Here is a 24,679-nt window from a genome sequence, read left to right as displayed (position 1 = left end):
GATTGCACTCAGCGCTCCGACAGCTGCCATGGTGGCCAGCTGTTTTGGGGACGGGGAATTTTGGCCAGCGGGTAAAGCTGCTCGCCGGCACGCGGCGCTGCTGGTGAGGACTACATCTCCCAAGAGCCTCCGCGGCGCGGGGCGCTGCGATTGGCTGCGGTCCGCATCCAATCGACGGAAGAAGGTGGGCAGCGTGGCCGCAGGTGCTCTCCTGCGGAGGCCAGCGGCTAGCGGGAGGGGGGAACATGGCGTCGGGTGGCGGTGTCCTGCGGCGGCTGCTGCACCTGTCGGCCGGGAACTGTCTCCTCCTCTTGCTGCTTCTCCTCCTCTTTCTCTGCGGCCAGCTCGGGGGAGGCCAGAAAAAGAAGGAGGTAGAACCTTTGCTTCTTTCGCCGTCGCGCCCGGCTGTGGGGTCGGGGCTGCCCCACCGTGCCTCCTCCCCGCGGCGGTGCCCCGGCGAGTGTCTCCGTCCCCCTGCCCCGTGGCTCTGCTCTCCCCGGGCGCCCCAGGGGCCGCCTGCAGGGAGTCGGCCAGCGGCTGGCCCCCGCCCCCCGAACATGGCCGGCTGCGCGGCCGTCCCTGCGCTGACACGGGCGCACCGGGGGGCTGAGCCGCAGCAGGAAGAAATTAAACCGTGTGTTGCGATGCCACCTGAGTGCCCCTGGCTAATAAGTAATGCCGAAGCGATCGAAACGGTCGTGTGGTGTGCTGGTGTACACGCTGATTGCCGGCCCGGGGCATCTGAGTGTGAGCCGTGGAGGAAAGGGTGGCTTTGTTTAGACATCCAACAGAATGTCTGTCTTCATCCGAAAAGAAATGTGTAAATATTTACCATTTTCCAGGTTTTAATGCTAGTGCAAATGCTTACTGCATCAGCTTGCCCCCAGTTCCAGGTGAGGTTCTGCCCACCTGGGTGCCAGGCTGTGCTGCTACCAAGACATCTCACTGAGCTCTGTGCAGGCAGAATAGCAACAAATATTGGATGGCTTTGATTTTTTATTTTTTATTTTTTTTTTTTTTTAAAGTACATAGATTATTAAGGTTCACATCTTTCAGGAAATAATGTAGTCTGTAAAATCCCAGTTTCACCATTAAAATGGTAGTCTGACTTTGTGGTCCTACCAGGTTACATAGTGCCTGTCCGCATAAGTCATTTGGGCATCAGTGTAGAAAATGAACACCTGAAATCTATGCATTCCCCTTGTTGTTTTTTCTCTCTTTTTCTTTTTTTGTTTGCAGGACAATTTTGTGCAACTGGGAAGCATAGACAGTAATGTATTGCTCTCTCTTATAATTAATGTATTTTTTCAAATCTTTACCTTTTTCATTTAATAAAATGTGTTTTATGTTTATCACTATCGATTCCCTTTAGCTGTGATGTACTGGCTTAGCAACTTTTGTTGACACTTTCATGTAGAGTGGCAGCTGTGCTACCAAGATAGCTGAAATAATCTTTATTTCTTTTTAAATGAAATCCTTTCTTGACAGTAAATAATGGTAAATTAAAATGGCTGTCTACAAAGTTTACCGGTTTTACTGCAGAGCTGTATTGTGTAACAGGATTGAAACATACCTCTTACTCAGCCACTATGCTAGTACTGCTCATGATGGTGGTTGTCCTCTGAAAAGCATCTGTATACTTAATATGAAACTTCAACTTTCTCAGAGTAAGCAGCTTGGAAATCACCTTTGCAGAGTATTTTTGGTGGGGGGAAAAAAGAAAAAAAGAGCATAGAACCTTGTGATAGAGAAAGTTCCTGTTTACAACTCTAGTAGTGGCAGAAAGCATAGATGATAGAAATCAAGAGTAAAGTGAACCTGTTTTTTCATATAAAGACTGACCAGATTGCCGTAGCTTTTATGGCAGTTGGAAAAGTGGTTGAAGGTACAGTGAATTTTTGCAAAGTGAACCTTCTTGAGGGAAGTTAATGGAACTAAAAGGATCTTTAGTGAAGACAATGACTTTTTTTTTTTTTTTTTTTTTTTTTAATTGTCAACTGTATAGAAAATAGTGCATAAGGTGTGAATTGTTGTTGGTATCTGGATCAGCTGTTTGAGTGTGGAAGATGGAAATAATGACTGCAGAAAGGAGAGAACTGAGTTGTTACATGTGTTTTGAAGAACTTATTGCTAGCAGAAAAAGAAACATAGAGGAAACTAGTGAAAACCGGCATGACTTTGTGTCTCAAATTCCCTGTATTGATTGTGCAATACTGTGTTATAACTGTTCAAGGTGGAAAATATGTCAGTTCTTAAGTCACTGAAATACACTGTCACATACAGCAAAATACTCTGATAACTTCAGAAACTCTTCGTTGTGGCATATCACAGAAGGCTGCTGAGTTCGACAGTAAATTTGATTATATTTGCAGAAGTATGAAGAACTGTCAGAGAATGGTTTTTAATTATTTCATAAGTAGCTGAGTGCCGCCGTTGAAGTTACATTTCTGGAACAGTAGCATGATTATATAAACATATAAATGTTCCTGTTTCTTCCCTTTATCCTGCTCTTCACTTTTCTCTTCTGCTCTTTCACCCTGGACAGCTTTTGCCACTGAGGAAATAAGTAGAAAACATTGCAATCTTTTTTTCTAAACAATCCTCTCTGTTTAATTTCTGATGGTGGTCATAAATGCAGCAAAAACCACCCTGGACAGAGCTAGGGCCTGCCCAATTTGTAGCAGTGTGCTGCTGCCTTTGCTTCCCTTTGCTCACCGTTGCTTCAAAATGGGAACTTATTCTTCCATCTCCTGTTGCTGTTCCCATTGCCTGTAGACTTCTTTCCTGCTGAGAGATGTTCTGGTTGCCTATTTAAATTAAAGAAAAACAACAACAACAACAACAACAACAACAACAACAACAACAAAAAACAAAAAACACAAAAACATGGCAAACATGTAGCAAAGCCAGTGGAGAAAAAAGGAAAGAAGTGAATATTAGAAGAAAAGTCTTGAGTATTGTGTTCAGTTTTGGGCCCCTCATGACAAAAAAGACATTGAGGCCCTGGAACGTGTCCAGAGAAGGGCATTGGAACTGGTGAGGGGTCTGGAGCACAAGTCTTATGAGGAGCAGCTGAGGGAGCTGGGATTGTTTAGTCTGGAGAAGAGGAGGATCAGGGGAGACCTCACTGCACTTTGCAACTTCCTGAAGGGAGGTTGTGATGAAGAGAAGTTTGGCTTCTCCCAGGCAACAAACAGGACCCGAGGAAATGGCCACAAGTTGTACCAGAGGAGGTTTAGATTAGACATAAGGAAGAACTTTTTCTCTCAGAGAGTGGTCAGGCACTAGAATGGCCTGCCCAGAGAGGTGGTGGAGTTGCCGTCCCTGGCAGCGTTCAAGAGGCGTCTGGATGAGGAGCTACGAGACAATGGTTTAGAGGCTTGTGGTAGTAGTGGCAATGGGAGGAGGGTTGGACTAGATGCTCTTGCAGATCATTTCCAACCTTGCGATTCCATAAAGTAGGAGTGTTGAACACACTCAATGGCATATGTAGTATAAAGGATCATTATCTCTCGGGATCTCTGATACCTTTAATGAAGTAGTGATAATTAAAACCCTTTACTCTCTTTCTCCCTTGAAATTTTGTTTAACATTCAGCTTGAATATAAAGACTTTTTGATCTTTTAATCATTAAAATGTTGTGTTTCCTCTCTGGACTGTGGAGCACTGCATGTCTTTGCTTTTGAAACAGCATGCAGGCAAATGTTTGGTACTTACATGAAGTATAGGCTCCTCTTTAAAAGCTTTATTGAAAACCAAGATGTGGATAGGGTTGAATTTTTGAAGGGAAATGCAGTCTTAACTGTAGATTCAGCTTGAAGTAATTCTAAAGATGTATTTAAAGTGGAAGCTTTATATTCTTTTGGGTAATTTCCCATTTTCTTTTTTGTTGCAGTATGGTGAGAGGAGGCTTTTTCAATCAATACTTAAAGCTTTTAAGTAACTGTCCTGGTTTTGAAGTGAAATAACAACTATAAGTCACACCTCAAAATGTAAAAATTTTTGAATGCAGTTTTGTTTTTTTTCTGAACTCTGTCTTTAAAAAAAAAAAAAAAAAAAAAAAAAAAAAAGGGAGATAGGAGGAAGAGAAAGGGAGGGATGTGATTGCAAGAATTCTGTATTTTCTGCAGATCTTCTCAAGCAGTCAAAACCTTGATATGTCTTCCCTCTACTGTTCCTAATTAACTGAGGTTTTGGAGAAACTTCACAAAATTAGCTTGCAGTTCTTATTTTAACAAATGTGTGTGTAGAGAAACTTAATGTCTCTTGTGATGGCATACGATAAGTGAAATAAGAAATACTTACAGCAGCAGCCTGACAGAGTTTTTTAATTGAATTACTGAAACTTTTTTCTGCCCAGATGTCTCCATTTGGCATCCTTGGTGTCATAAGACACAACAGTGGTTTAATTGATCTTTTCCCCTGTTCTTCTCTGTAATCAATTATACAGTGTATCCTTTGTAACCACATGGAAAATACAAATAGTATCTGCTTGGGTTCTAAGTGCTCTGGTAAAATCGGTATAGTTTGAGGGGTAAAGAATGCTTGTTTGATTTGTCTTTTATTACTTATTGTGGGTATAATGTTATAATACTGTGTTATTATTGTGGATCTTCAGGTTTATTTTCTATAAGTGTTTTGAAGGTTGCATTTTTTGGCTGAGCTAGTGATCAGAACTAAAAAAAAAAACCAACTTTATATGGTATCTTCTATCTAATAGATCTGAAAGCGGGCATAATAAAAAGTGGTGTTTTTTCATCTAATGCTGTTAGATCTAATATTCTTAGATATTGTACTTACTTTAATATTTGTTATGTATATCAAATTTATTAAATTTTAAAAAAATCTGTAATATGCTATTACCATGCAATAAATTGAAAGGTATTTCTGTAATGATCCTCCAAGCTGCATTTCAGATGCAATGTTGTAATAGCATAGAAAACATGAACATGTCCCTTGCATTCTGGGAAACAGCAGCAAATTTTGCCATTTCTTTGGAGAGACTTTTTTCCCTTCTAATAGTATTTATTGGTAAGATTTTGTTTTTACCTGATTATCACATCTAATACTTTGGAATGCCCTCAGGTATTCATCTTCCACATCTGCAGTTGGAGTTGTTAACCTAATTATGCCATTCCATTACTCTTTCTTGCTTTTTTCTTTGAAATCCTAAGCAACTTATTCTTGAATTTCATATGTACTAGACATTAACCTTAGTAAAGTTTGAGTGTATTGCATAAAACACTTGTATATCAACATCATAAGTGATAATTAGAATTGTGCATTGCCTTTGTGGATTGAAAGTCTGAGGTTAAAATTCTTGAAGGTTGTAGGCTGTAACGTTCACTGCTTTAAAGATGAAGCCTATTTTCTTCTCTGCTTGTGGTGTTTTTTTTTTTTTTTTTTTTTTAATGGTAATTTCCTATAATTATTGCTGTCTGTTGTACTGTTACAAAATGAGGATTTCAGTTACATTCCTCATCTTCTTGGCATTCACAGGTCAGAAAAGACAGGTTGTAGGCCTGAATCTTGCATAGTTCCATTTCTGTTCAACTTTCATAGATTTAGATGTGTATGTCTTCATGTCTGGGCTACTGTAAATGTTCCTCTAATTTTTTTTTTTTTGAGCATGTAAAGCAGAAGTAAAGACAATGTAGTGTAAAAACCTGTAAGATTTAAGGTTAATATTTATGAACTTAATTGTTTTATGAAGACCTTTGATGCTTAGCCTGTTTTCATGACATTAAATAATTGTTGGTTGTTATGCTAATTTACTAGCTAATTCCCTTTATACTGCATATTATCAGGTTTTGTTTAAACATTCAAGCTTTCACATTTTCTATTTTAGGTTCTGTTAGTGGCAGAGAAACATTCATAATCTAAAGTTAAGCCTTTAATTCAGAACTGCATTGTCCTCTAAGCACATATTTGTTTAGAATAATTAATTACTGCTTTCATGTTGTTTTTTGTTTTTTTTTTTTTGTTTTTGCTGAATAATATGGTAATTCTACTTAAGTGTAAGAGTTATATATTATTCACTGTCTCTCAGACTTTTCTTGATAACTGTTGATGTTTTACTTTTATTGCTGAGTCCAGTGGTCCAAATTGTTACTTAACATATTTTGATTATTTTTTCTTAGCACCAACTCCATATCAATTTCCTCTACTTTTAGTAGTAAACTGGAATGAAATCTAAACTGGATTGAATCCAAGGTTAGTAAATTTACTGGGGTACTGATACACTAAAAATATGAAGTCATTTTTACTTTTAAACCTGTTTTCTGTGAATTTTTGTCATTCTGTAAAAGTTATAGCTAGGAAGTCTGCATGGGAGATTAATGTATGAAATAATAAAACTAAGCAGACAGGTTGCTTTTAAATATGGCTCCTTTTGATACTCTGCTTCATCAAGGTTATCTAGAGATATAAAGAATACAAGTAGAAATCTATTTTAACTGAAAGAGGTGATATATATTTTTTCCAGATAACGTGGAAGATGTAATGTAGATAAAGTGAAGAAATGAAATCACTGTATCAGCATGTGTTTAAACATCTCTCAAAAGAGAGAAATTCAAACTGCAAATAGGTGAGGCAATTGAAGAGGAACTTAGTAAAAGGAGGAGTAGTACATCTCATCAGAGGGCAGTACCTTCACTCAACATCGCTGTATAATCAGTGGTGTTGAACTAGGGAATAAGAAATGAAAAGCAGAAGAATGTTCCTGAAATCTTATCTTTTTCTAGAGCTTGAATGCTTAAGTCAGTTCTAAGGCTGTGCTCTCTCCTGTGCTGTTCTGAATTTGATATCTTTTGCTTACATAGGTGATGTATTACATAAAGTGTTGAGTGAACTTCAGCTATTGGAGTAGGAAATAGGGATTATGACTGTATACCAACTCTTCAATAAGGACTATGTACATAGTCCTTAAAAAAAACAAACAAACGATAAAAAAGTAAAATGTGGGTGTTATCACTACATTAGAATATTGTGGCTTTTTTTTTCTCCTTTCAGACAGTGATGTAATTATGTTTAAGGTGGTATCTTTTCTGGCTTCTGTTTAGATTGTGTAGGATGGTCAAGTATTACTACTGATTGTATATATGATATGGATTTCTTCTGAGATGTGAGACTGAAATGCTTTCAGGTAGAAGATAGTACTGAATTTGTACCTCCTCACTTGGCCAAGCCAAGAATTTGTAAGGGTGCATGAATTCACACGGCAGTAAATGGGTTTTGGTTTCAGGAAGCTTTTTAAAGTAAAACTTCTTTGGCTCCTTTCAGTAGATTTCGAGTTTTGTTTTTTTTTTTTTTTTGTTTTGTTTTTGTTTTGTTTTGTTTTTTCTTCAGATTATGCCAAAGATCAGGTGCCTAGGAAGGGTAATGCATTTGCTGCCTCATTTATCTATCTTACTAATGTGGGACTATAGTCATAATCTCAGTGCAAAATCTGGAAAAATGTGGAATGTGTTCAGAGGCCTAGGGAACATTGAGAATTCTTCATTCAATATAAAACTATGAAGAGTTAGAGATTTGTATTTGCTTTTATGTAATTACCTTTCTGACCTCATTTCTAAAAAATGCTTTAGGTTTTCATCAACCACTTATGCTGCCATTAGTTTGTGAGGACACTTCAGCCTATCTATCAGTCTAGCCATTGAATATTGCAAAAAACAGTCCAACAGATCAATCTTTTTGATGATGGATGACTGAAGTTGATAAGATTATCAGCTTCCAGTCATGTGCTTTAAATGGAATTGCTGTTAGTAGCATGTAAAACATCATTAGTAGGCAGATTTCTTCTTCAAGTTCACTCAGCAAGTCATAGATTCTTTTAACTTACCTTGTGCTGAAGTGCAGCTTGCTCAGTGTATGACCTGATCAGGTAATAGTACATAAATATATTAGAATTATGTATTATGTAATAATACATAATGTTGGATGTTGTGTTGAGGGACATGGTTTAGTAGGAGCTATTGGGAATAGGTGAACGGTTGGACTGGGTGATCTTTTAGGTCTTTTCCAACCTTAGTGATTCTATGATTCTATGATTCTATGAATACATAAATATATTAGAAAGTACGTAGTAAGATGCATGCACTTTTGAAAAGACAAGTTTTAATCACCTAATAAAACACTGTTTTGATCCAGCATAAATATTTTGTTCATTCTGTCTAGATGTGTCCGTCTGTTACAGTTTAGCAGTGATTCCCATGAAATCCAGCTGATTTAATTTAGTAGCTTGATGTAGGAAACTGCTCAAGCAGTATGCTATAAGGAACTGCAATGTGACCTTGCCTTAACAAATGTTCAGCAGGCTTAAATGCTCCAGCTAAAGAAAGCCAAGATCATTGATCAAATGCTATGATCAGATGTGTGGGTTCTTTAAACTTTTTAAAATCTTCTAGAGGGTACTGCTAAGTTGTTTGAATTCTTTCTTATTTTTGCTGTATAGTTCAGTTGTTATTTGTGTTCTGGAAACCATATGATGGTTCAGCTTTAATATTTTCCAATGGAAAGTGTTTCATCTTTTAACTCCATGCCTTATTTCTATGAAAGCTTCCAACATAAGTGGGAAGTGGATGGCAGGAATTCTGTTGAAGTTTCAAGGAGGTAGCAGTCCTTGGAAAACTAATCCAAGATGAAAATTTGGGATAGTTACACCTTTTATTTTATCCACAGCAGATGGGTTCACTTACTTAGCATATCTCAATGCAAAAGATGAGGCAGAAGTTTTAAGCTGTCCAGCTGGATGGGAGTTGCTCATTAAATACTGAAGTTACTGTGGTAAATATTTTTCTTTTGTTGTGAGACATTTTCTCTTCTAGGCTAGATGTGGATAGCAGCTGTTGCCTATATTTATAAGTTTTCTTCATATCTCTGCTTATTGATAGCAATGCACTAACTTCTTTAGTGGGCAATTTGTTTAGAAACTAAGATAAAACATTATTAATATCCGCTGGAGAAGCTCCAGATACTATCATTCCTTTTCATTTCCTCTTTGCTTCTTTGGCTTTAGGCACTGCTGATCATTTTCCACTTAAAATGCATGGTAGGCTTTTTCATTTTTCTGGTCGTTTTGTCTAAGCTGGATAAATCAGGCAGTATAGATAGAAAATACATATATAGTGGCTTGCCCTGCCCTACACAGAATAGCATTTACCTTTGCATTGACAATTGAGTTTTTGTCTTGCTGTAAGTCTAAACCTTGATCCTACAAGGTATGAAAGCACTTAAACCAGAATTCATGGAGAATGTGGCTTTTAGAGTCCAAAATCTTCATCTAAAATGGTCTTGCATAACTGCATATTGGTTCTGCAGATTGTTAACTAAATTTGTCTTAAAAGTAATAGGCACATGAAATTTTGCTTTTACACATACAGAGGACAATTCTCATCTAATTCGGTAGCTTGCATTTTAGCCTGTTCTGTGCATGAAAACTTGATGTTCTGTCATTGTTTGCTGTGAACTTGTGTAATGTTCAATGATGGGATTTAATTTGTCAGTGGAACATGATGTCTTGTCCCTTCAAATAGTAGCCTTGTGCTTACAGCATGTCTGGGAAATTGAAATAGTGACACCATTTTCCAGAAATCAAACAGTTATCCTGCTTCACAGGATAAATGTTTGGCAGTCTGCTGTTCTGAATGCTTGGGTCCTCTTAAGGTGATCTGTCATACTGTCTATACTGTATGTTACTGTCACTTAAGGTGATCTGTCATCAAAAAAGAGTAAAGTGAATCAGCTGTTGTCCATCTATGAGGCACTGTTTTTGTGTTAAAATGGTCTCTGAGTGTGTGAACTGGATTCTTATATTGATATTAACATGAAACGCACATACTGCACTCTAGCTGCTAGTTTACGGTCGGTCCTTGGTTGAGAATTAGTTCAAAGTAAAGTACTCAAAACATAGAGCATTTGAATATTAGGACTGAAGACGTAAGTTTTTTGGTTTTTTTTTCAGATCTTTTTGGATTTGCACTACTTGCTAATACAAATGTATACATTACTACAACTATCCTCTTGTGCAGGCACAGAGCTTCAGAGAAGGTTGAAGCATTTGCTGAGTCAGAGAGGAACAAGAGGGCAAATAATTTTGTGGCTGAATGATGATGAGGAGAGGGAGTTGTAGAGTTCCCAGAACTGTTTATACACTTAATCCAATAACTATTTAATGTAAAATATTGTAATGCATTCTGTTCAAGTAAGTTTACTTGTCCACTGTCTGTAGATGAGTGCTGCCCACCAGACTTCTTAGTTGGGGAACAGACAGAAGGCAGTGAAAGATGTCAAGGTTGCTTCTGAATAGTGAGTTCTTCAGTATAAGCCCTGCACACTGACTTTCTCCATCCAAGCTGCCATCACTTTCTCAGTTGTAACAGCTGTTATCAGTGCAGGTGGCTGAAGGGAGGAGATGTAGAGTGTGCTATATCCAGTGCCCCAAGTGCCAGTCCCTGAATTAAAATAGAAGTCCCTGAAATGAACAAGAAGTGTAAAGGTGCTCTAATCATTACTTTCCTTTCGCTATTCTAGGCTTGTTTATTTACTTACAGCATTTGGGTTGTAAGTACCCAGCATAGCCAGGAGAAGTTTTTTCAAACCTGGAATTGCTATCTCTGGTCTCACTCCCTGGTTGCTGTACATCACAGTACCCTAAGTTAACTGCTTCAGTGTGACTTAAAGTGTCACATTACTCTCACTAGCCCAGTATGTGTAAAAGTATAGCACAAAGTGGTGTTTGATTTAGTTTATAGATAGTCAGATACGTTGAAATTTGACTCTTATTGAAATACAAGGTGGGAGGGACAAAATTATTTTAGTGAAGAATGGTTTATAAAACATATTAGTAATAGGGCTGCAGTAAAATGCATGGGACCTGAATTCATCCCACTTGAAGCTTCTAGTTGAGATATTTTTATTGGAGGTTTAGCAACCTTTAGTACCATCAGTGGCAGAAGAGAAGGCAGTTCCATGCATCTATCATTGGAATGATATTTCTATCAGTCATGTTCATTTTAGAAGATTCTCGAGCGATGTGAACTGGAGAGATCTGAAGTCTGAGTATGTATTATATGCTCAGGTTAAGTGTGGTTTTGTAGAAAGTAGAACTTTAATCCTTAGTTACATTTTTCTCATCCCAATGTGTTCAAGTAACATAATTAGAACTGTGTTAATATGTTAGTCTCTTGGCATGTACCTTAAATACCTCAAAAGTCTAGCTGAAGCTGTTCAGTTATGGCAACATTATTTTTTTTAGGAACACAATGCATTGTGCTCTGATGCAAAACTCGTGTTCGCTTGGCTGAGAGGGGAAATTACAAGTTCATTAGCTGATACAGCAGCTTTGTTTTCAAAGTAATTTAAAGTCTGTACTTCTCCCAAGAAGCCATAATAGAAATTTTCCTAAATTTAATGAACTGTTTGATAGTAAAAATGTTTGAGGAAACACGTTTTTACTCAAGTTTCTACACTTAATCTTGAATCTACAAGGAGTTAGCAAAAATATTTAAAAATGAGCTTATGGTCTGTGAGACCCTTTCAACTGGTTTTGATCATAAAGAACAAAAATATATATAGAACTTTAGTAATTATATTTCAGTTAAAATTTCAGAAATTCTTTTCAGAAGGTATGTTAAGACTTCATGACATATGCTATTGCTACTGTTACTGAGCACATTTAAAGGTTTTACATAAAAGCATGCTGATCACTTTAAACAGTTTTGATTCAGCATTCAACAGCAAACAAGCTTCTTTAGTCTTATTAATTGCACTTCTTATATCTAATTACACTTTGGTATCTGTGATCTGTCCTTAAACTGTCCAGACATAGATCTGAAACTACAAAATAATTATTTTGTGTTGAAGTGATTGAGAGTTTTATCCATCTCAGGAGATAATTCCTCTTGACCAGAGGCTGCCCATTAATTTTAGCACCATGCTATGTCTCTTGTCTTGTAAAGAATTAGTTACCAGTAAAGGTGGTATTTAGAGAGGAAATTCTGCTCAAGGAATGCTTAATACTACTCTATGTTGATATATGGGTAACTGCAGGTATGCAAGAACTTAATCCAGATGACTGACAGGAAGAAGGAAACTTTTGTAAAAAGGTATTACTATTAGAAAATGTTGAGCTAATAAGCACAGAAAAAAAAGAATGTTAACTTCAGTAATTCTGTTGTGTTTTTGTGGGTTTTCTTCCTCACATGAGATAGAAACTGCTAAGAAACCCTGACAATAAACTGACCAATGAAAGGATGACATAATAGAAAAAAAATTAAGGTGATTAAATGTCAGAGTCAGCAAAGAATATGTGGGTAACTATTAGTAATAAAATGACACTGAGATAGCATAAGTAGGGGTGGATGATCTTTCTCACAGTGAAAGCATTAGTCATGATTGAAATTAGTTTGAAAAAATATTAGGAGGCATGCTACTCTGAAGTATGCATTAACACAGGCAATGGATACAATATACAAATCACTTGATTTTTATAAGTAGAGCTTGCATTCAGTTAATGGTGATGCTCTCAAAACTTTATTGCCTACTATCACTAACATTGTTTAATTGCTTGTTTTATCTTTTAATGGAAGATTTCACCAAAAGGAAAGGGTTTGCTTTCTGTGGAAGGTGGGAAGGAAAAATCAATAGTCAGAACCTGAATCCTAACTTCTTAAAGTTTCTGTAAAGTCTGCATGTTATGAAATTGCTGCAAGCATGGGAAATTGTATATTTGATGGACTTTTGCTATATATTTAGAGAAGCACATGATCAAAGAAATCCAGCTTCTGTACGGTAGCAGATGTGAAAAGAAAAACCTGAAGATCTTTTATCCTCATGCATTGTTGTCATAATTGTTGTCACTTTTATCAAGAACATTCCATTTGGGCCATGCTAGAAGTTACCTTTTTAAGGAATCATATGGAAGAATAATACATCCAGATTGTTGTCGCTCTATTAGTCAATGTGTAATACTATGGTATTTATGGTAATTATGGTATAATAGTTGCTATACTATGGTAATTATGGTATAATAGTTGCTTAGAAATACTTAAAACAGCAGCCCAAAGAAAAAGTGATTTTTGTCATCACTTCTGTATAACAGTCATGAAGAAATGTGTACTTGAAGTTAAAAATGGTGGGAGGTTTTGAACTTCTCTAAAAAACAATGTGCAGCGTGCCAATGACACACTGGTAGGTTGTTAGTTATATTCCGGAATTCTTTTAACAGAAAGAGACTTGTGACAAATGTTCTGTTTTATCTCCCTGAAGATTTTGGGCTTCCCATTACTGACACAGGTACTTGCATTAAATTAATGTAGATTGGTCTTGTCTTTTTTTCAGAAATACAAACAAGAACTTAGGGAAAAGCCCTTCTCAGAAAGTCCTTTTTCTGGCAACAGTTTTCAAATTGGATTGAAGGACTTCAACCTTCTTGCTCCTGGTTGGATATGAAATTACTGCAAGCAAATGCTACAAGATGTTATCTGTTTCTGAGCTTATTTTTTTCCCCTTGCTGCCACTTCAGACCTTTCACTGAATATATTTAGCAAGCCAGAATTGCACGTTTTTCTGCTGCTTGCCTTCTGAGGTAGCCTTTCCTGTGGATAAGTTTAATGCATTTAAAACTGAAATTACAGATGACTGTATTAAATTTTTTGATCTGAGAACTTCCTTACATCTCAGTTATAGCTTTGTTGGAGTTCAGTTGCAACAAACATTATTTTTCTCTGTGCATCTGTTTGAAGTAGAAAATAATAATGTGCAGGAATTAAACTTTGTCAATATCAGAATCTTTTACACTGCTTTGAAAATTTATTGATGGAAATGCTTATATTTATGTATTTTTATTCCTACCCATACTCTAGCCATAGTTCTTTGTTTTTATAGCATTGTTTGCATGCTATTTAAGGCCCTTACTGGAACAGGTTGCCCCCTCCCTGGAGGCATTCAAGGCCAGTTTGGGTGGATCCTGGGCAGCTTAATTTAGTGCTTGACAACCCTGCTTAGTGCAAGAGAGCTGGAACTGTCTGGTCTTCAGCATCACTTCCAGCCTAAGCCATTCCATGATTCTATGGAACTGTCTTTGCTACATAATAGATAATCTCTGATTTGACCAAAGCCATGTATATGGACTGTGAATTCTCCATCCACCAGAATGGAGAATTCACATGGAAAGATAAGCCCAGTGAATTTTGATTACATATCTGTCATAGATCAGATCTAGATATCTTCTTGGATAAGAATGAGGAGGAAAGAGGGCAAAAATACTGTTTTGTTGCCACCAACTTTCCATTATATCTGATGGACTACAAGAAAGCTTGGAAAGTAGGAAGTACGAAGGTATGTATTTCAAAATTAAAAAAAAATAAATTGATATAGTACTGAAGACCAATTGTTTGTCCAAATCTCACATGCTGTCTTATACTGCCTTTCAAAGTGACCAGACTAATTTGCCACCTCTTTTCTACTCACTATTTTTTCTTAGAGCTAGGGATAGCTTCTAGGCTTCCTGACTATAAATATTTTATTGTTGATAGTAAATAACAGGGGAAAAGGTAGTACTATGTTAAGAGCCTAGACTAGTCAAAGCTTGTGTTGCTCAATAACATAAAAGACGTTAGGTCTCTTTTTGATCCCAGGTGTTCAAACTAAGGTCAAGACTTCCAGTTGTCTAAGGTACAGAGTGAGATTTATGATTTGGTGGCATGGAATTAACTGAATGCAAGATAAATGAGCATTATTATAGTTATTTTTTTTTAAATCACGTGCTTTTGGGATAGTTCACTGGTTGATGCTCTGAATTTCTGAATTTTGAGTTTACAGCATATTTCAAGATAAGAACTGTCACATTAGCATAAAGCTGTAAAATGAAAGCTTTTATTAACTTATTTTAGTGATCACCAAAACAGCAACTATAACATATGCATAAATATCAACATAGAATTAATTTCCCATTTGTTTATGTGCCAACATCAGTTAAAAGCCAACCATGCTTGATATGAAGCATACCTTTGCTTTACCAGTTGCATTACCAGATTTACAGGTGATATTTTAGAATGTGAAGGTATATTAACATTCAAACTCATCTCCAGTTGATGGGTAAAGTATTATATTTACTTTATTATTTTTAATTTTAATGTAATTAATTTCCTGCTCAGAGGTTAATAGTGGTATTATATTTCAGCTTATAAATGTTATAAGAAGTATATCTCAGTGTTATTCAAAATGTTGATGTAATACAAAACCAGAAATAATTTCTCTTTAATTCCCCAGCAGGTGTAGACTTTATTGATATATATATATATTTTTTTTCTGCAGGTAGAAATAATGCTACACTTCAGTATTTCATTTAAATGAATATCAGTAGTTCTTGTTTATTTACGTTCACAAGAGGATGTTTTGTTTACCTAGACTCTTTTGAGAATAGAAATATGATGAGCAGAAAAGTGTGTGTGCTCTTTTCCAATTTCATATTGCCCATATTTTTTCCTTGTTTCATTATTTTCAACTTTGGGCTAGATCTCATGTCTCTGGTCAGAACAAATAACTGCTGTGTATACTGTGCCTCCAGAAATCATAAGACAGTCATACGTACACTCGTAAACAACAGCAGAAGTCCTTAATTGTAAACTTTGTTATAGACATCTTAGAGAAGGCTTCTGTGCCTCACTGATGTATTTAGGAATGTACCTACTGCAGTCCTGGGTCAGAAGGGTTACAATTGAGTTAGTATTATGCAATAATTACACATAGTACTATGCGGTAATTATCAAATGTGCTCAGTGCATTCCCTGTGAAGCAAAAGTGCACTTCTGGGGTTATATTGTTAGAAGGTATGTGCTAGACTGTTTAAAGCTTCCCTTTGTGAATGTTCTGGTATTCAAAGATGTATTGAGTCAGCTGAAAAATTCATTGAACTGACTGTAAAATTATTAGATGAAAAAATTTTCAAATGTCCCAATGTTCAGTTTATGCTGTGATCTCTTTCACTGATGTATTGAATCTTGAGTGGTTGCTGATTCCTTTTCCTCTGCGTTTTCACTATCTTAGTTAGGTTTTTGGATATATTCCAAGGATACTAGATACATATACAATACATTCAAAATACATATAATCTTTTAAGTCATCACTGTGCATTCAATTGATTGTTGATTTGTCTCCTTCCCTGCTAACTACAGGCTGAGAACTGCATCTTCATCTTGCAGCTGCCCTTGCTAAGGGACAGGCAACCCAGCCTGCAGTGGAACTAATTCCTCCCCTTTGTCCATAAAATTGATGAACAAACTCTGAATGTTTTTAAGGGCTTCTCATATAGCATGTACACCAAGATTAGCGGGTTGTTTCTTTCATGTTCAGCTGTTTGGGCCCATGGATTGTGAATGTTTAAACTGGAAAAGGGATTAAAGTCTTCAGTCTTACAAACTGATAGGAAGATGTGTAAGTTATTACTACAGCAGTAAAAGGATTGTAATCTGTTTTTATCCTTAAATTTTCCTTTTGCACTGTATTTTTAAATAAAATGAATGTGTTCTTTAAACACTATATAAGTATACTGCTTTTTTTAATGGAAATGCGTATATTGCACAAAAAGATATACTAGAGCATAAAACAAATACATGAAATAATTAAACCTAAAGTTGCTGTTTATGAAGTTACCACATTGTTTAATCCAAAATGGTATTAATTCTCTTGTATGTGACAATAATACGTATTGCATATATGTACTAGATATTTATCCATCCTCCTGAAACAATGGCCCTTCAATAATGAATGACAAAAATGATACACAAAATATTACAGTTTTATGTGAAGAATTTCCTTCTAGAGTGGAAATAACCTTGTGATTCAGCCTACAGTCTATATCCTATAATGTCTGCTATTTTAGGTGTTGTCAGCTGCATAGTACCTAAGATTTTTCACAAAGAGTGGTCCAAAATGGAAATAAGCCATTTACTGTATCACCTTTATATTTCATGTCAGCTGCTTTTACACTTTGGGTAACACTGTCCTTCCCTTGCTTTAGTCCCATCCCTCCTACCCCCCCCTTTTCTCCTGCTATAGCTGTGTTAATGTTTTAATTTAGAAAAAATTAGAGCTACTGGTCAGTAACATCCTGTCTTCCAGCGAGAGGTAGCTTAACAGTAACCCACATAATGCTATTTGTTTTACAGGAATGCAGTATGTGCTTTATTTTAATAGCACTACACGAAACAGAGAGCAAAGAACAACATTTAGTAATAGTGGTGAGGAATCCTAAGTTAGAATACAGTCTGCATGTTTGCTTGTTTTTAAATGTGATTTTTCTCTTACCTGCTATCCATCCTTGCTTATTGAATATTCTTAAAATTAAATTAAATATTCTTAATTTTTGAATGCTCAGTTCCAACAGACAGATTAAGGAATAATCAGAAGAGTTGATTACTCCTGTCAGTAACTAAACTGACTCAATTGAAATGGGATGGGGGAAATGTGAGGTGTCTGTATTGGATGTGTCTATGTGTCTATGGAATGGCATTTCCACATTCAGTTTACTTCATCCTCTGAATACTATTTTGATCTTTAAAACAAATTTACCATATCAGCAGGTGGTTGTCTTTGTGTATTGGTTAATCATCCTGACCTGTCATTTATCCCTGAAATTCCCTTATATAGACAGAATAAATAATTTCCCAAACGTATGGTAGGGAATGAAGTCTTCGAGTAGTAGCTGTTGCTGCTAGCGTTGACTTTAAATGACTTCAGATCAGAAGAGTGTTTATCTTTTCGTTACTCTGACTATTTTTGCTGGCCATCTTTCTCTGTTTTTCTTATCTCTTTCTGTGTAATTCTCTTGGGGAGCAGTTTGGTATGTTGGTTTTGGATATTTGTCTATAAAACCTGTAAATAAAGAAACAGTAATTGCACGTAGTCCTTTATGACCTCTTTTTTTTTTTCTTCTGACAGATTTTGCAGTTGTTTTTTTTTTAACACTTCTAGAAATAACTTCTAACTTTCTGAGTAGACTTTCATTGTACTTTTTTTGCTTTTGTTTTTCAAGATAGAATTTTTGTTGTCTGCTAAACCCTCTGAGTTTTTATGATACAGAGTGCCTAGCTGTAGTCTCCAGTCATCACACAAGGAGTTTTATTTTGCTGTGTGACTTTGTTCTTACTCTTAACTGAAAGGTCTCCCTATTTCCTTCCTGTATTCCAAGTGCTCTTTTTTTTTATTTTTTAAAGTGTGTGTCACTACATATAACTTGCTTCCTTTTTTCTGTTAATTTTTATTATTCTCTTAGCTTCTTTCTTTTCTCTAGAAATTGAATATTCATGTATTTGACGGACATTTTATGCCTTCTCTACTCATCTTGAAGTGTTTATGGCTGCTGAGGGGAAAGTTACGGGTGTAGTTTCAAAGTCAAATTTCAGTCAGAGTCAAATTTAAGACTGCTGCCATCCATTTACTGCATTTTATTATATTTCCTTTTTTCCTTAATGTTAGAATGTAGTATTTTTGTTTTTTCATACTGTAACTCCCAGTGCTTCTACTTTTTTTCTTCATTTTATTTTTCCTTTGTCCTTTTTTTTTTTTTTTTTTTTTTTTTTTTTTATATCATAGCTATTGCTTTTGTATTTTTCTATATTTATCTAGGGTTTTTTTTTTTTCCTTGTAGGCTTTGGTTTCATCATTCACATATTTTTCTACAATATTTTCAACATTTTTTCCCAAGTATTTTGATAATTTTTCTTCTTACTGGTGTACTGCTTAAAGAGGCTAATCTGTGATATGATTTATTTTCTTTTATTTCTTGTTCTAAAACAGCTGTCATGTTTTGCTCCTTTAAGATGACAGCTAAATGAAATATCAATGTAGGGTCAGTTAGATTTTGATGTACTTGTACTGGAAGAAGTACATCAAAAGTACATCATTTTTTTCTTCTTCCAAAAATCTGAGTATCATGTCTCTAGATTTGTTTGGAGTGGAGGTGAGAAACATGTCTGGAATCATGGTAACTGGAGATAAGGGTACCAAGGAAACCAGGGTTTCATTTCATTATTTGTGAAATTCTCATACCTTCATTCTCTGTTTGTATGATATATCCTAAGATCAAATACCGTGTGCACATTAATGTTGACATGTATGCAAACATATCCTATTGATCAGGACCAGAGTAGATTCAGTTTACAGCATTCAAGAAGTAGTGCACCTAATATTTCCTTTGAAGTCCTTAACCCTTTCAAGTGAAGACAACTTGAAGGATTCTTATTTTATTTGAGCTTATAAGGAATTAATTTTTCCTAAAACTGGAATATCTGTTTACTTCTAAATTCATCAAATTGTATAGAAAGCTATTCTTTGGCTTCCACTCCAGAAAGAAATAGTCAAAATCTGCTTTCAAGATGCTATCTGATTTGATACAGATTTTCTTTGAGAAATTACTAGCAATACTAATCTGATTAACATATACTTAACATCTTGTGCTCTCCTGTTGCCTCTGAACTTTACGAAGTAAGAGCAAGTAGAAATCCTTCAAGTATGATTATTACCATTTCTGACCATAAGATGCTGAAGAATGTTTTAGCCTTAAAAATACTTGACACATGGTTAATAAAATGAAATATTGTATTGACTCTGCTGCAGCTAGCTTGTCTAATCATGAAATGAAGTTCTGAGAGTGAACACAATTCTCTTTCTTTGAGACCACTATCTTTTTGTCTTAAGAAATTTATTACATTACTCATTTTTGAATATTTCAGTATCTTCATTGTAACTCATAAGTCTCTGTTTTCTATTTCTTTCTGATAATTCAAAACAGGCAGCATGGATTAGCTCAAGAGATATCTTCTTTGCTTTAGTTGAAGGAAACAACACAACTGGAAGGGTACTGTATGAAACACTCAAACCTAACATGATCTGTTGAATGTTTTTTCCTCACTTTTTTTTCCCCCTCATCTCCACTGATTGCAATACTCTGACATGTGCCAGGCCTGAATTCTGGACTTGTGATCATTCTCTGCCATAATCTATAAAGGAGATGATTCTCACTCATTAAGCTCTAATCTTTGCCTCTCATGTTATCCATCTATTCACAGAAGACCTCACAGAAGTGATTTTTGTTCTGTTACTGTACTCTATTGACAGAAAATGGTTCAGATGATATCTTTTGAGAGCAGCAAACTGCTTGCCATAGTGTGATAATCAGAGAAAATCTTTTGTTCTCTTTCCTCTTGAGTAGTGGAGAAAAAAAAAACCCTGTGCATTCAATATTTTTTAACATCAGATCAGCCATTATCTTAATATAATATGGATAAGAATGATTAAAATCATTCAGATTGAGTTCATCCAATGCCAGTGTTCTTTCACAAACAGCATCTGAAAAAGATGCTTAGGGAAGAGTAGTAACAGGAAAAATATTACTCCATTTCCATCCCATAATCTCTCACCCTTCCACTGATTTGTGCTCAGTCTTTCTCGAGTCTGATGTTTTACGCTAATGGAGCTCACTGAGGGATGCTCTGCTGTGATAAATTCAGTAATCCTACATCTTGCATAGCATTCTGTACTTGACAGAGCTTATGCAGAATCTACATCCGCAATATGTGCAGAGGATTGATCTGATCCCATATTAAGAGTATCTAATCAGATGTAAATTCTGCTGTTGTGTGCCTTCCTTTGTGGGAGAGTTGTACTTGGGTTGTACTGAAATATTATCCTTCATTTAAGAAGCTGGAGAGTCTATTTTGCTGGTGAAGAACACATCTCCTTCAGGATAATTGGGTTGATATTTTGACCTCTTATTACTAATATTCTTAGACTGTGAATGCAGCTTTCTATGACTCAAAGTAAATAAGTGGGATCAAGCAGTTTTTTGGCCTTTTTACTTGGTAAAGACTTTTTTGTCTTTAAATATATTTTAAGTAATAAATTTGGACTTCATTGTACTGTTGAGATAAAGGTAATTTTTTTTCTTCTGTGCAATATAATGACATACAGATCACTGATGTGGCATGTTGGGCAGCCAGTTTTTCAGATATTGCATATGTTTTGAGCAGGAATTCTTTCCTACTATGAGTAGCTGTCCTTCTGCAATGTCATGTAGTTTCTGAATTGGTGAAAGACTGAAGCATTCCATTCTGTTTGTTTCTCAACTTATTATGAAAGTATATGATCTATGGACATGTTTTCCATTGTCTAGCACTTTGCATAGTGAACTGACAGAGAGGTGAGGGTCACAAAATGCAGGAAGTACGAAATTTTCACTGTGTGTAATGAAAAAAAATTCATAATGAAGACGATACCTGAGAGATACAAATAGATTGGATCAATTTATGCTCATTGAGTGCACCTACGATTCCTAGTGTGTGTAGCATTTCTGAAATGTAAGGAAATGTGAGAGTTTCTGAATTTACCTGGCTAATGTTTCTGGGGAAAATAGAATTTTAGAGCAAATGTGACTGGTTTATGGTTTGGGTTTTTTTTTCAATCCTAAAGCTGTTAAGTGCGCAGCTGTGTACTTTAATTGAGAACCATGAATGGACTGCAGACAACAACTGCCTTATAGAAATGAATTAACTATGGAGGAAAAATTAAAGTTTAATATGGTTATTTTGGTAAAGAGATTAGTTGTCACGTGTGGTAATCTTTAACTACCAGTTCTGAAACTCTATACAAAAGAGAAAAATACACTTTCTTGAACAGGCGTCTTTGTTTTGGATTTACTTATACAAAAACTTAGGGATTTTTTAAATTATATGTTTTCTGGTGTTGAGGATAGCTGGTTTGATAGCACAAGGCTGTACTTTCACTTTTTCAGTAGTAGTCCCTTGAATTTGGAATGAACTTGTGATGGAGATCAGTCCACTGTAAAATATAACTGCTTTTGAAGTACATCAACAATCAGCCTATCTTGAAAAATTGAATAATGATAATGTGACAGTAATTTACAGTAAACACAAAATATGATTTTATTTTGAATGGTTGAATGTATGAAGCACAATCAAGAACTTAAATATAGAAAGAAAACACGTGAGAAGCTGTGAAACACTAAACAAAAATTTAGATATAGAGTCAAAGGAAGCTGATTTTTAGACTCTTTATGTATTGGTTGTAGGGTGATAGGATTAGAGTTATGGTAACCATTTGCAAGAGAATGCCAATTGTAAGCTGTTATGGAGAGCATGAGTGTGATTTCTGAATAAACATTCGGAGATTCATAGAATCACAAGGTTGGAAACTACCTATAAGATCATCTAGTGCAACCGTCTCCTCATCACCATTGCCACCACTAGCACTAAACCATATCACGCAGCATGTCATCCAGGCGCCTCTTGAACGCTGCCAGGGACAGCGACTTCACCACCTCTCTGGGCAGCCATTCCAGCGCCTGACCACTCTCTGAGAGAAAAACTTCTTCCTTATGTCTAATCTAAACCTCCTCTGATACAACTTGCGGCCATTACCCCGTGTCCTGCTCATTGCCTGGGAGAAGAGGACAAATCCCTCTTCACCACAGCCTCCCTTCAGGAGGTTATAGAGTGCAGTGAGGTCTACCTGAGCCTCCTCTTCTCCAGACTGAACAATCCCAGCTCCTCGTAAGACTTGTGCTCCAGACCCCTCACCAGTTTCGTTGCCCTTCTCTGGACACGCTCCAGGACCTCAACATCTTTCCTGTAGTGAGGAGCCCAAAACTGAACACAGTACTCGAGGTGCAGTCTCACCAGTGCTGAGTAGAGGGGGATGATCACCTCCCTGCTCCTGCTAGCCATTGAGGAAATGCTTATCTGATCAAATTATTTCATATGCAGATAGTACTGGCATGGATGAAACAATTGATAGGATATTACAGCCATTTACAATAAATGTGTCAAAAAGTATATTAGATGAATAATGAAGTAATTAAGAAAGAATTACAGGAAATATTTGCAAGCTACCTGGAAGAGAAAGGCTTGAATTCAGTCCTTGAATAAAACCAAACATTAAAGGATGGCCATATGACTGCAATCTAAGCCTACCTGTGTAAAGAAGGAACTACTAAGTAAAGCGTCTGTCTATCAGAAAATTTTGGTTTTGGCTTGGCAGTTGAAAACTGAGACTTAGGTAATGTGAAAGATTAGGTGCAAATTTTGTATTGTATTAACTTAATACTTTCATAAATTTAATAGGGGATTACACTTATTTTATCTTCTTGTGGATTAGATTGATTATGATTCTGCTGCTTTTCTTAAGATATGAAAACCTCAAACCTAAAATTTCACTTTTTTATTTTTGAAGTTCATTCTGTATGTTGTATATTCTTTTCACATGCCACATATTTGTATCAACAAAGCGTAACTGTCATGCTGAGTGACAAACCAGATGTACTGCTCTCTTTAATTTTTGGGTTTCTGATTTGAAAGTCAGTTGGATTGTTTCTTATGATGTTAGCTGAGTGTTTCATTCAGAGTATTCAGCACTACAATTAACAGTGATGACGTTCTGAATGTTGTTTGTAGATCTTAAAGTTGGATCAGATGAATAATGCAAGTCTTGCTGTCATGGCTGTTGAATTTTCCACAACTTGAAGAAATCCACACTGCACTGATGTCTAATCAATCAATTCATTTATAGATTATAGAGTTTTCATCACAGGCCTCAGAGCTGGAATCAAGATTTTTTTTAGCTAATGCATGTCATTTCTCAAAAAAAAAAAAAAAAAAAGAAAGGCAGCTATTCACATTTTCTTAAGGAACAAAAATAATTGTCCGCTCTGCTCCTTCCTCCTCTTTCCTCCTCTTCTGTCCCCTGGAGTACTTGAATGTGCTAGTATTGTGTGAAGGTAGTGCTTACTGTTAGAACAAGGTTAGTTGCATATATGCAACCATCAGTATTCTGTTCAGTGATTTTTTTTTTTGTAACTTTTTTTATATCTCGCCATCTTTGTTTGTTAGAAGAAGTCTAATGAATTATCTAAGTAAAAGTACTGGACTAAGCACTTCTAGAAATTGCATTTATACTATCACCAAATTCATCATGAAATCTTTTATCCATAGTTGGTAACCCCACTTTGAATGTCATTGTGAACTTCCTTGCTGATCTACTTTGTATGCTATCACCTGGACAGGAAGATGAGAACAAAACTGTCAACTCGAGGATGGCTAGATTTCACACTTAATTTCACACAATGATTAGTAACATTATTTTAATCAATTACCTGAGGAAGTGATCAGCTGTGGTTTAGGCTGTAGGGATGATAGTAAGTGTCAAAGAGTACATCCAGACACTATTTAGTAGTAAAGTCCCTGTCATAAGAACTGACAGATGAAATTATTTAAAAGAAAGTAATTTGACAGGTAAACTGAAATTGTTTTTTTCCGTACCATTAATTTGGGGAGAAGTGCTTTAGGGTTTGGAGAAATTTAATAAATATGCATAAGGTGATATTTTGTGTTCCACATCCTTTACATTTATACTGGCTTATTAAAGATTTAATTAAGTTTTCTAAAACAGGAGAGGATGCAGTCTTGCAAAAAATGTAGATGACAGTGTGGGTTCACAATAATTAGGGCTTGAGGGATAAAATAAAGGGTCTCTACAGTTAATGAATATTAAAGCAACAGCTCCTCTGAAAACTTAAAAAATGACAGCATTTTATTTATCCCATCTGCCTTCTGTTTGTATTCTTGCTCTGATCCTTCAATATTTGTGACAAATGACATACCATTTA

The 24,679-nt window shown here is 36.0% G+C and overlaps 1 protein-coding gene across 1 annotated transcript in view; it reads left to right on the top strand.

Moving 5' to 3' along the window:
- The first annotated feature begins 200 nt into the window (after nt 1-200).
- TUSC3 (tumor suppressor candidate 3) overlaps nt 201-24,679 on the top strand; it is a 107,974-nt gene continuing 83,495 nt past the window's right edge. Inside the window, exon 1 of the mRNA XM_042872123.1 lies at nt 201-371. Coding sequence (XP_042728057.1) covers nt 246-371 — 126 coding nt within the window. The 5' untranslated portion in view covers nt 201-245. The remainder of the gene's footprint in view (nt 372-24,679) is intronic.

Source organism: Lagopus leucura, unplaced genomic scaffold, assembly GCF_019238085.1.
Source record: "Lagopus leucura isolate 7727_CA_CO unplaced genomic scaffold, USGS_WTPT01 Super-Scaffold_100004, whole genome shotgun sequence".
Classification (NCBI taxonomy): Eukaryota; Metazoa; Chordata; class Aves; order Galliformes; family Phasianidae; genus Lagopus; species Lagopus leucura.
Note: the sequence above shows the minus strand (reverse complement) of the source record. Positions and strands in the feature narration are given on the sequence as shown.